The sequence below is a fragment of the Delphinapterus leucas genome, chromosome 17 (assembly GCF_059928025.1).
Source record: "Delphinapterus leucas isolate spDelLeu-1000000601 "Yukka" chromosome 17, BTC_Dleu_Yukka2, whole genome shotgun sequence".
In the NCBI taxonomy this organism is placed as follows: Eukaryota; Metazoa; Chordata; class Mammalia; order Artiodactyla; family Monodontidae; genus Delphinapterus; species Delphinapterus leucas.
Genome location: NC_143145.1, coordinates 35300103 through 35313163, shown reverse-complemented (window position 1 = coordinate 35313163; position 13061 = coordinate 35300103). Strand labels below are relative to the sequence as shown.

The following is a 13061-nucleotide window of genomic DNA, read 5'->3' as shown; positions in this document are numbered from 1 at the left end:
ATTCATTAGACTCAAGAGAATGGAAGTAAGAGGATGAGCCAGCCCCCACACCCTGAAACCTTGTCTTCAAAGCCCTTTGCAAGTACCAGGTTGAATCATCAGGTCCTTCTTCCCTGTGACTTATAGTCTCTATTAGCACTTAATTCTTTATTTTCATGTGTCTCCCCATTAAACTGAAAGCTCCGTGAGGGCAGAAGCCATCATCTTTGCATCCCAATGTATATAACTTAGTTAGCAAACTACTCATTGATTAAAAGAGTAAAATTTATTTCCCACTTTACCTGTTTATTTCTTCCATTGATTCTTTTACTTAAACAAAATTTAAGTAAAAGAAACCATGGGCAACCGTAGACTCACAGTCCTTTCTCCCTCTGAGCCATTCTACGATACAAAAACCCTCTTCCCTACCACAATTCTAAGAGCACAGAAATTGGAGCAGAAAAATCCTAAACGATCTGGTCCAATTCTTTCATTTTACAAATGAGAGTCATATCATTTATTTATATCATTTATTCATGGTCACATGGCCAATTAGTATCAGACACACAGAAAAAAACAAATCCCCAACCAAATTTCCTCCAATTTATATCCCATTACCATCATATCAAAGACAGACAGACTGCCTACTATATATCCCATCAATTCAAAATCATCGAAGAATACCAAGTTTTCTTTAAATTTGTGTCTTCTAATGTATGTTATCTTACCAGAAAAAAAACAATTTTCAAAAGCGCATATAGAGAAAATGTACCTTCCCATCTCTAGTATTTTGACAAGGATGTGAAAAATACTTGGCACAATCAAGATATTACCACTGAGGAAAGCTGGGTTATAAGTACATGGGACCTCTCTGCATCATTTTTGCAACTACTTGTGAGTCTGCAATTATTTCAAAGTAAAAAGTTTAAAAAATAAACATGGCCCACCTACCGGATACCACTCCCTGGGCCCACTAAGTCTGTCACCTCACTCTTCTCCAAACTTTCCCAATGAGCTAGAAAAAGTTCCAACTACTTCTCAACCCAAGTTCCAGGAAGGGTTGGTGCAGCCACCCCAGGCCTAGCACAATGTCTGAGAAGCACACAAACATTTACTGAACAAAGGAAACTAACCTAACACTGTGCTCAAACTCTGTGCAGGCAACACATGACAAATATTTACACAGGTCAAACTCGACTAACTCTTTCACCAGTCTTTCACAGTTTGCTACTGGTCTGTGGATCGGCATCACTCCCCCAGCTAAGACTGTAACCTATGAGCACTGACATCTGTTTTTAAAAAGCTATCCTCTCAGCGTCTTATAGTTCTGGGACAGACCTAATATTTACGTAAATTAATTCGAATTTTTTAAATTTCATTTGTAAAAACAGAAAAGCAAACAAAAATAAATTAGCCTCAAAGGGCAGGAAAATACCCCATTCTCAAACAGACAGCCTCAGAACCTATAGCCTGAGGGGAAAAAGATGGCTGGGGGCAGTGAGGAACTGGCAAGCTTGGCCCTATTTGCTGTCATCACTTAATTTTAAAACAAAGAAATGTGGGTGAGAGCCTTTTATACAGGGGTCCTCACGCTTTTTTGTTCCTGATGACGGTGTCTGTTTAGACACTATGAGAAGCACTACTTTAAATCCAAGAACCTCTTAATCCGAAAAGGCTACCACAATAAATGTTTTTACTACAATTTGGTTAGGTTATGTTACTCTTTTAAAACTTCAACACTATTGCCAGAAAGACTTTCCATTTCAAAAAAAAAAAAAAGGTTTTAAACATATCATGCTCAAAAACAGAAACCCCTCAAGAATGTCCTAGAATTCACCAAAGAAAAGACTGAATCTTCATGCCAACTGAAGAAGCTTTTTACATTTCCAAAGAGACTTCTGAGCAGTCAAGCGCCCTGAAGAAGGAAAGCAAAAGACCAACTGGCCTAAAGTCCCCGCCACTCAACAGAGTTTTTTGAAACCAGAAACATTCTGGATGGTATGGGGTGGCTGCTAACCGCATGCTGCCGCCTGTCTCTGGATGCAAGTGTTGTACTTATTTTTTGGTATCTTTCGGCTCTCAGAAGTGGCAGAAAGATGAGCAACTGCCAACAAAATCAGCCCCCACATCATCTCTGACCTGCAGACCATGGGTTGCCAACCTCCCCAAGAGAAGACACCCGTTCCTGGTTCTGCATCCCCCCAGCAGTGGCAGAAACCTAACAGAGAATCAATCGGAACATGTGGCACCAATTTGTATTCATCCCTACTGGCAACTGCAGGAAGCAAAGAAAAAGCAGTTCCTATACTTCCCCAAACAACCAGAGAAAGCAAAGGTACACTGTCCACAGCATCCAAGGACTCCCTCCTTCTCATTATTCTTTATCTATAATGATCAGAACACCTGATAAGCAGAAAAATGCAATCACTTACGGAAAACACCAAGGGACCTGTAGGAGATGAAGTTTAAATATCACTAGAAACAGAAGCATACTAAGAGAATTTTAAACTAGATTTGCACACAAGAAAAATCACCTGTCTGGTGCTTCCTTTAAAGTTTCCATACGCAGATGTGGACACACAGCACCAACTGGACTAGTTCAAATTCCCTTTGGACAGGAAACAAAGTCACTCCCACAACCTAAGAAAAGAGATGATGAACTGCACAAGCCTACATACCCCTCTCCTCAAAGCTTTTCATATAAAACCCTGCTTTCATCATTTAGACATCAAAATAACCCTATATTGTCTCTGCTTCTTTGACTTTCTTCATCAAGTTAACTTCCACATCTCAAATTTGGCTTTTTGTTAAAGCGTACAAAACCCATCCTCCTTGACTTTTTCAGGTCACAGAGCAGGCTGTCCCAGGAAAAAACACTCAGGTGAACTTCCACCAGGCCTCTAACAGGGTCTTGGAGCCGCTCATGCAAAGCCCATCTCTGGAGTTTCAGATAGTCTGTGAGGAAAACCTGGTATCTGAGTTCACGAAAAGAGCTAGAACACCTTATGGTCTGAATTCTGGAACAGCAGATTCATGCTGGAGCAGAGCCAATTTCTTGAAATGGTAGGTTCTCAACACTGTGTTTTCTGTACTACAAAAAATGGGGCCTGAACTGATGAGAATGGAAATAAAATTCTATTGATTCATTCAAGAGAATTCACAGTGCTTCCTAGACTGGACACTGTCGTAATCTTTATAACTAGCAATCTAGACTACCACTATTACTACTGAAATTTCAAAACATAATCTCTTTATATATATACCAGTACTTTAATTAACATGAAAATCTGCTATCGAGAAAAATGTACTTTTTAAATTTTTGAGCTTTTTCCTATGAAAAATAACGTAACATTTTAGAGTCAAGAAAAATTTCAAAATACATAAAATTATATCCAGCATGATCACAACTATATTAAAAAAAAAAAAAAATCCATGTATAGGAAAAAAGCGACCAGAAAGTCACCAAAACATTACCAGTGATGGCAACCTTGCTAGACTTTATAACTTGATCTTTGTTTTCCAGATCTTCTATAAGAATGTTTTTTATAGCAAGGAATTTTTAAAAAATAAAAACTAAGAAATAGCCAGAAACTTGAAAACAATCCAAATTCCCATCAGCTAGAAAACAGATTACAAAACTGTATTATATCCAAACAATGAAATACTACTACCACAAATACAAAAGAAGAAAAACCGCTACACGTGCTAAGGAAAAGACACCAAACACATGATTCCATTTGCATGAAATTCTAAAAAAGGCAAAATTACAGTGAGAGAAAGAATAACTGTTTTCAGGGGCATGATGGGGGAAAGGGACTTTTGGGCACAAAGGAGCACAAGGGAGTTTTTGAGGGTCATGAAAATGTTCTATATCTTGATTGTGGTAGTAGTTACACAACTGTATACATTTGTCAAAACTCATCAAACTGTACACTTAAAAAGGGGTGAATTTTACTGTATGTAAATTATACTTCAATAAAGCTGAGTTACAAAATACATAAGGAGAGAGAAAGTTGAAAACATTTTATTAAGGTGAATGATACAACTGGAAACTGAACAAATAACATTACTTTTGCTGTTTGGGTAAAACAAATTGTATTTTTATTTACATGTGAAATAACATTAATTTTTAACTCTTTATTCAATATCCTGACAAAAATGAGAATGTCACAAACCACAGTTATCTAAGAATTTACCATATTTCTCACTTTGAAGGGGTTTATTAGCACTACAGTGATCTATCAAGAAAATAATGTAAAATATGATCCCACTAGAGAATAATTTCTAATAGCCAAGTTCAATTTACCAGTAGTCTTACCTCTATATATTAACTTAGAAGAATGCTGCAAACTTTTCACGACTTATTCTTATTCCTCAATGTGCCCCACAGAAAATCACTTAATTTCAAGAATCTTGTCTTTCCATCATTACATAACCATTATTACAAGCGACTTGCTGATAAAATGCTATCACACTGGAAGTTAAGAAATGACAGCATCAGTCAACCTGTAAGGAACATTAAGATTTCCAGTGTGATGCTGCCTGTCCTTCTAAGGCTATTATCCAAACAAATTTTCTCTTACTCTTAAGAATGTTAAATTTTGTTAACACGTTAAAACTCAGTTTTACTATGTAAAATTTCAAAACTGCCAGTCATCAAAAATAAGCATTTATGTGACAACAGGAAAATCTAAACAGACTGAACTTTGAGATTAAGGTAATTTTTTTTAAGTTTTCATCTTTGAGATACATAATGAAGGTACATCAATTAAATGATCTGAGGAAAAGGAATAAATGGGGAAGAAGCTTGAAACCAGACTGGTCACGAGTAGATAACTGTTGAAATTGGGTAATAACTCTTGTACATAGAGTTAATACACTATACCATCCTCTCTACTTTTGTACATGCTTTAAATTTTCCATAATAAAAAGCTTTAAAATAATTTTCACAGTAAAACTTAAAAATCAATTATAAAAACAAATCAACATTTCATAATTATAGTGACCCAGGAGGGCAGACTGTTGTCATTTGCTCAGAATGCCAAGGTGTCAAAATGAGAGAAACACGGACTATAATTGGAGTTTGTTTTCTTAACTAGAAGTACAGTCGTCCCTCTGTCTCCGAGGGGCATGGGTTCCAGGAGCCCCCGCGGATACCAAAATCCTCGGTTGCTTAAGTCCCTTTATAAAATAACCAGTACAATGAATAGTCTGCACTCAGTATCTGCGGATGTGAAACCCGTGGATACCAAGGGCCAAGTGTATGTATGATAAAAATGGGGCAAAAAGACATGAGTACATCCTCCTGCAACATAAAATTACTCCCCTCAATACACCCTGCAAGATCTACTTAAGCGTAATTTGACACAGTCTTCAGTGATTAAACTTTCCTTTAGAGACTATTTCCTAAATAACCTAATTGTTAAGGGAAAAATCCTGACCTTTCTAAAGTTCATCCCATTATTCCTAGTTATACTCCTATGTACTATGTAATTTCCTTCCCAAGTGTCTGTTTACTCCTAAGCCTACAATTTAGTCACTGATTTCTTGATTTATAAAACTGATCTTCCCTTGTTTGTTTTTTCAATTTTTGGTTTGGCTATTTCATACCCTGTCTTTAATCTTACTTTCCTTAAACAACTTAATCATTTTAGTGAAGCTTGCCTGTACCTTCCCAATAAAGTCACTCTAGCATTGTTGTTTCTAGGTAACAATCTCAACAATCAAATAGTCAGATTTCCCACTAGTTTGGTGACGTGATGCTCTATTCCACCCTAATACTTGTGTTTTTTGGTGCAGCACAATTAAACTTTAGGCAGCTTTCAACTATTATAACCTCTACCCACCACAACTTTTGTTCATTCGGCTCCACGTAATCCCTGGCCTATTTTCTGGCTCCTACTGAGTGGACGAGGATACACTTGAGTCTTTAAAACCCAACAGTTCCTAATAAAAATAAGGAGCAATCCGACTTCACTGGTGGCGCAGTGGTTAAGAATCCGCCTGCCAATGCAGGGGACCTGGGTTCGAGCTCTGGTCTAGGAAGATCCCACATGCCGTGGAGCAACTAAGCCCATGTGCCACAACTACTGAGCCTGCGCTCTAGAGCCCGTGAGCCTCAAATACTGAGCCCACGTGCCACAACTACTGAAGCTCAAGCGCTTAGAGCCCACAACGAGAAGCCACCGCAATGAGAAGCCCTCGCACCGCAACAAAGAGTAGCCCGCGCTCACCGCAACTAGAGAAAGCCCAAGCGCAGCAACAAAGACCCAACACAGCCATAAATAAATTACTTAATTAAGAAAAAAAAAAGCACTCACTAAATGCCATGCCTTGTGCAAAAAAGCACTTTCTGTGTCAACACTGCCCAAAAGAATTTGCAGTGATCATGGCACTGTTCTGTATCTGCACTGTCCAATCGGTGCCACTAGCTACATGTGGGTACAGAGCACTTGAAATGTGGCCACTGCTACCATGGAACTGACTTGTTAATTTTATTTCATTTTAATTAATTTCCATTTAAATAAGTCATGTTTTGAGACTAACTTACATTGCTTGAATTTTTCCTCATGAATTTCCATTTAGTTTTTTTTTTTAACATCTTTATTGGGGTATAATTGCTTTACAATGGTGTGTTAGTTTCTGCTTTATAACAAAGTGAATCAGTTATACATATACATATGTTCCCATATGTCTTCCCTCTTGCGTCTCCCTCCCTCCCACTCTCCCTATCCCACCCCTCCAGGCTGTCACAAAGCACCGAGCTAATATCCCTGTGCCATGCAGCTGCTTCCCACTAGCTATCTACCTTACTACATTTGTTAGTGTGTATATGTCCATGACTCTCTCGCCCTGTCAAAGCTCACCCTTCCCCCTCCCCATATCCTCAAGTCCGTTCTCCAGTAGGTCTGCGTCTTTATTCCTGTCTTACCCCTAGGTTCTTCATGACATTTTTTTTTCTTAAATTCCATATATATGTGCTAGCATACGGTATTTGTCTTTTTCTTTCTGACTTACTTCACTCTGTATGACAGACTCTAGGTCTATCCATCTCATTACAAATAGCTCAATTTCGTTTCTTTTTAGGGCTGAGTAATATTCCATTGTACATATGTGCCATATCTTCTTTATTCCATTTAGTTTTACATCTATGTACATTCGAGATAATCTACGACAGACTTTCGCAACCTCAGCACAACTGACATTTTGGACAGGTCCATACTTTATTGTGGGGCTGTCCTGTGCATTGCAGAGTGTTTAGCAACATCTCTGGTCTCATGTCTCTACCCTCTACAGACCAGTAACAATGCCCCAACGGGGACAATCAAAAAATGTCTCCAGGGGCTTCCCTGGTGGCGCAGTGGTTGAGAGTCCACCTGCCAATGCAGGGGACGCGGGTTCGTGCCCCGGTCCAGGAAGATCCCACATGCCGCGAAGCTGCTGGGCCCGTGAGCCATGGCCGCTGAGCCTGCACATCCGGAGACTGTGCTCCACAACGGGAGAGGCTACAACAGTGAGAGGCCCGCATCCCAGAAAAAAAAATGTCTCCAAACACAGCCAAATATCCCCTGGGGGGCAAAAACTGCCCCTAGTTGAGAATCGCTGATCTAAGAATAACGGTCTGGATTCTGCATTCAATGCTAAGGATATTCCAGGGCAATTTCTTTGAGTTCCTGTTTTTCTATTTGGAAACCAGACAACACATAAAAGCAGTAAAAATTAACCATCTCTTTATAATATTTTCCACAGAACCTACATTATAACATTGTGTTTTCCCACCCACTATCTCAACTATTCTTCACCAACTTTGAGGTGTGTACTATACCTGATTTAGAAACTGAGGTGTGAGGGACTTCCCTGGTGGTCCAATGGGTAAGACTCCACGCTCCCAATGCAGGGGGCCTGGGGTCGATCCCTGGTCAGGGAACTAGATCCCACACGCGTGCCGTGACTAAGAGTTCATATGCCACAACTAAAGATCCCGTGTGCCGCAACTAAGACACGGTGCAGTCAAAATAAATAAATATTTTAAAAAAAAGAAAAAAAACTGAGGTATGAGGGGGTGGGGAGGAGGAGAGACAGGGAGTGAGGTTGTAAGTGGTTAAATGACTCGATTACCACAACACAGTTAATAAGTAGCGGGGCTGAGACAAAGCCAGATTTAGGAATTCCAAATTTCAAACCCCTGTCTACACTATCTTACTGCGCAGCCTTACAGCATCTAAAGGGGGAGCTCCTTGGAGAAAAACCCTTTTGCTATGACAATCTCAACCAAGACTGTTTATGATCACACAGCACATTATAACGCCTAAAAGCGAAGCTCACAGGAAAATTCCACATACAGACCAAAAACGAGAATGGGTTTGCAATGTAGCCACCTGCATCCCAAGGAGTAATTCAAGACAGGGACTAGTCACAGGGACACCATCACCTTAAAAGGCCTCTCCTAACCTAGTACTAGGAAAGGGTTAAGAGGGTCCAGCCCGAGACAAAAGGCCTAAATCAATTTGGCGCCCAGGAGGGACGAGTTGAGAAGAAAGGGAAATCAAAACTCTAAGACAGGTAGGTGGCTGCTCAAAGGCTGGGATGCCTCAGAAAGCAGAGATTTCCCAGAGTACAGGCCATGTGGAACACTGAAAAGAGCCCTGGACTTTAAACATCAGAAGACCCATCATGTGGACCTCATCTGTCAGTACCCTGGATAAGCTCAGGGCCTGATTTTCCAGCTCATCAGTGAAAAAACTGGTCTACATGACTTCTTTGGCACTTTCCAGGGTTTGGTGAGCTGGCACTTCCAGCTCTCCCCTTAATCTCAATGCCTAGAACCATGTTCTTGTTATGGTTTTTGCTATTTCTCGAGACAATGTTTTAAGCAAGAACATAGCACTAACTCTAGAAATTCACTAGAAAGAAAATCAAAATGTCACACAAGTATCTGAGCACTGAATGGTTTCAATTGCACACAATGAGTATTTGCTGAGGGCCAGCGCTCTGCACCAGGGACCTTGTAATCACTCTGGAAAGCTACAACCAACATCCTAGGCTCTCTGAATTCCTCTCCTCTGCCCTAGCCATCCCCACCTATATTCATCTACTGCATTATTTGGTCTCCCAGAGCCAATAATTAAAGATTTTAACCCAATATACAAAGACTATCAGAAACAGCAAGTATGAAAACACAAAGAAAAAAAAAATCAGATACAAACGGGTATTTTTTTTAAATGCTGAGTACACTTTAAATGTTTGAGCCATCACACTATTACACTAAATAAAATATATGACTTTTAACAGGATGTGGTTATTTTAAAAAGACAACTTATTTGTAGAAGAAAATATTGGTGTTTTGAGACCCCTAAGTTTTCTTTGAGCAATTTATTTGTAGTACCATGCTGCCTGTCCAGTCTTACTGCTTTCCGGGTAAAGACGAAAGTCTACCTATTTATAGATCTTTCATCCCGAACTACCATTTACCATTTCACTTGTGACTATCATACATAGAAAATCAACCCATTGTAACACACTCTTTTCTATTACCAAAACTTACTTTAAACCTTGGTAATTTTTACCTGAAGACAAAAATATTCTGGGCTTATTCTAGTAAGTTGTAAGGTTCCAGAAAACCAACCTCGTTTGGAAACAGATTTCCCTCAAGCAATGCAGCAATAGGTTGATCCTATTACTTTGCAACTAGGTACGCAAACATGAACTTTCTTCTGAAGGGGAGACACAGAACAGCTCCACCACAAGTCAACTACTTTTCTAAACTAAAAAAGCATGACTACCTCAAATGATGCCTTCGTAAGTCTTAACAGACCAGACATTTTTACTGCTACTAGATAAAACTAGAGGTTCCTAAGATTTTACCTACAGCCCTCTCCGACTGTTCAAATATCTGCCACCTTGATGTACATTTTATGATCTCATCAGATCCACCTCTTTCATTTCTCATGAAATGAAAACTGAAGATGATCCAACTATTCTTAATATTGTATACCGACATTACAGAAATCAAAAACAAAGCTGATTACTTGTTTACACCATGAATGGAAAAAGAAAAGGTAGCTTTAAAAAAGATACATGTCAATTTCCAGACTAGCTGAAACAAAAGGAATGCTCAAAAATTATTCAAAGTGCCCAACAAAACTGCAAAATAGGTTTTGGCATGCACAGTAAATTGAGTAAGTTAGTCAGGATTCTTGGTATATAAAGTTAGGACTAATATAAAAAACATACCCTACTTCTCTCCCGGTGCAATTTTCTAAGTTACAAGACAAGTTGCACTACAAGCACTACCAACTCGGTTCTATGAATGACAGACAGTACAGCTATCCACACTACTAGCGTGGTTCTAAAATTTACAAAAAACCTTATGTGAAAGTCTTAACAAAAGATCTGTAATGAAACAAAATCGGAGTAAGGATTGCATTACGAAATGTTAAAATAAATGACTTAAAACTTATTTCAGTATTTAAAGGAACTACGTGACAATTCCAAATGGTTAGTATTTTCAGAAAGTATTCCAAAAGTTTTACAAACATGTTAAATGCTATATGGTTACAGCAAAGATTAGACAAATCCAAACCTAACGCCAGAAACCAAGCCTCCAGCTTCCCGGATTGAAAGGCTGTCTGCCCCACCTGAGGCGGTTAGATACTCCGAGACAGAGGCCAGTATCTTAGCAGCAAGTTAGGCCTCTTCCTCCCGACGGGAAGCGCATGACAAAAAGGGCATCATGCAATTTATGTCACCTGGTCACTTAGCAAAAATTATATCTAACTTCTAAACTTGGGCCCAGATGGCCTTCCCTATTTATAATGAATAGAGAGCAGCGAAAGTGTTGGGATAGAAAGAGACTTAAAATGTCCCCCTCTGACCCTGTAAACATTTAGGCCATCATTAGAGCTGAGTTCTAGATTCTAAGACTTGCTTTAATGGAGGCTTCCCTCAACCTCCTCGGAGTCTCTTTTGCAACAGTGAAGGAACTTTTCCTGCTTTATCTCAGTTTCCTGAGAACATGCGGCCCTGCAATTCAATATCCTAACCTGGCAGGGGACGGTGGAGGAGGGAAGGAGAGGAATCCAGGGCCAAAACAGCCTTCTTATGAAAGGCAAAAAAAAAAAAAAATCGTAATTCCTCCTCCGCCCATAGCAAAACCCATCCCAGAAATTTTACAGCGTGTTAAGAAAAGCAGCACTGCGAACTGCAAACGTAAGAGTTTTCCTTTGACTCCACGCTCGGCTTTCAGCTGTCAAATTACAACTCAGGAAAACACTATCATTAGAATAAAAAAGGAAACAAAAAAGCTCGCACCACAGGGGCCGGGGCAGGAGCTGCGTGCACCATTCCGGGAGTAGCAGAGCCAAGGAAAGCTAATCCACTTCCCCACCCGCGCCCAAATTCATCCCCTCCCGGGACTGGCAAACCTCACTGCAGGGGCTCAAATTTAATAATAATAACAATAATCATGGCGCTTCCTCCCTCCCCCGCAGCCGCGATCCGCCGGGAATCAGCTTCTCCCCACCCTCCCCGCTCCCCCGAGATCTCCAGGCCCCGCAGGTCCGACCACCACACCGGACACAGCTCCCAGGGCCCCGGGCGAGCCCAGCCTAACCCGGGGCCCCTCGCCCGGCTTCTCCTCTTCCCTCTCTTTTTACCTCCACCATCCCCCATCCGCATTGTCTGTCTCAATTCAACTTTGACTAATATGGATTCCTCGAGCCTGGGCCGGGCGGTAATTACAGCTCCCCCCCACCGGGAGCCGGATTCCCCCCCCCATCTCCACCGAGTTCAACGCGGCTCCTTCGTGGAGGGGGGGGGGGTGGACAAGGGAGTGGAGGGTGCAGTGCGCTTTCCCGTCCACATCTCGCTCGCCCCCGCGGCCCCGTGCCCCCGGGACCAGAAGTTTGCCCCGGAAGGGGCCTAGCCTGGTGCAGCGAGGACCCTCCCCCCCCACCGCCGGACGGCGCGTAAACACCGGCGCCCGCCCCGGCGCGGCCCCGTGGGGGAGGGGAGGGCGGGGAGGCGCCCCTCCCCCAGCCCGCCGGCCCGCCCGCCCGCCGGCCCTATTACCTGTCATTGAGCTGGTCCTCGGTGCCCGGCAGCGGGTGAACCACGAAATGGATGGACGTCATGGTGCTTCCTTCTCGTCCTCCTCCTGAGCACGGCCCCCCCCCGCTCTGCTCCCCGCCCCAACCCCTTCCCCTCCCCAAAACCCACAGCCGCCGCCGCCGCCGCCCTCCAGTCCCCAAATGGAGAGAAGCAAATGCGCAGGGGCCGCCGCCGCCGCCTCCCCGCCGGGCGTGTGTCCGCGGCGCGGCGGTCCGGCGGGGCGGGCAGGAGGGCGGATCAACACGCAGCCCGCTCCCCCGGCGACAGCGCGCAGGAGTGCGAGGCCGGCGGCCGGGACCCGGGGCGCGCCGCCGCCAGCGGCAGCCGGGCGTCTGGAGAGGGACCGAGTGGGGAGGGACGAGCGGGACGGGCTGCGGGCTGCGGGGCCGGTGTAGTCCCGGTGGCGGACGGGGTCCGGACTAGGGAGGTGGGGAGGGAGATGAGCCCGCACCGCGCGTCACTGGCGAGAAGCCGCCGCCACCGCCAGCACCGCCGCCGCCATCTTCACTTCTGCCCCAGTTTCTCCGTCTCGCAAGCTCCGCTCCCGAGCGGCGGGGGAGGGGCGAACGGGAGGAGGAGGAGGAGGAGGGAGGAGACGGGCGGGCGGGGGCACGGCTGCGAGGGGGCGGTGCTCCGGGAAACGGGCAGTAAGGCCCTTTCGATTGGGCAGCTCAACGTTGTCGGGCCACGACGCTGTAAGGCGCGTGCGGATTGGCCCGTTCGGCTCCCGAGCCCAGCCCCCGCCCCGGGGGGGTGGGATATCTCCCGAGTGAGTGTTCCGGAGAGCACGTGTTAGGGAAAGAGGAGGTGGGGGGGGCGGGGGAGGGCGAGCCGGCAGGGGCGGGGAGTCCGGGAGGGAGGCTAAGTGTGTGTCCCCGGGGAGGTGGGAAGGAAGAGGGGTCCTTCACTCTCTCGCTCTGATTTCCCCTGGGGCAGCCCTAATTTTTTTTGCGGACCCTTAGGGGTTTTTTGTT

General features: G+C 43.6%; 1 protein-coding gene across 2 annotated transcripts in view; it reads right to left on the bottom strand.

Annotated features, from left to right (window-relative positions):
* The window catches only part of UBR5 (ubiquitin protein ligase E3 component n-recognin 5), a 141348-nt gene extending 129192 nt beyond the window's left edge, over window positions 1-12156 (bottom strand). For both annotated transcript variants that reach the window (XM_089898843.1, XM_022584666.3), the window contains exon 1: window positions 12049-12156. In XM_089898843.1, the coding sequence (XP_089754969.1) occupies window positions 12049-12110 (62 nt within the window). In that variant the 5' untranslated portion in view covers window positions 12111-12156. The remainder of the gene's footprint in view (window positions 1-12048) is intronic.
* Between the last annotated feature and the right edge of the window lie 905 nt (window positions 12157-13061).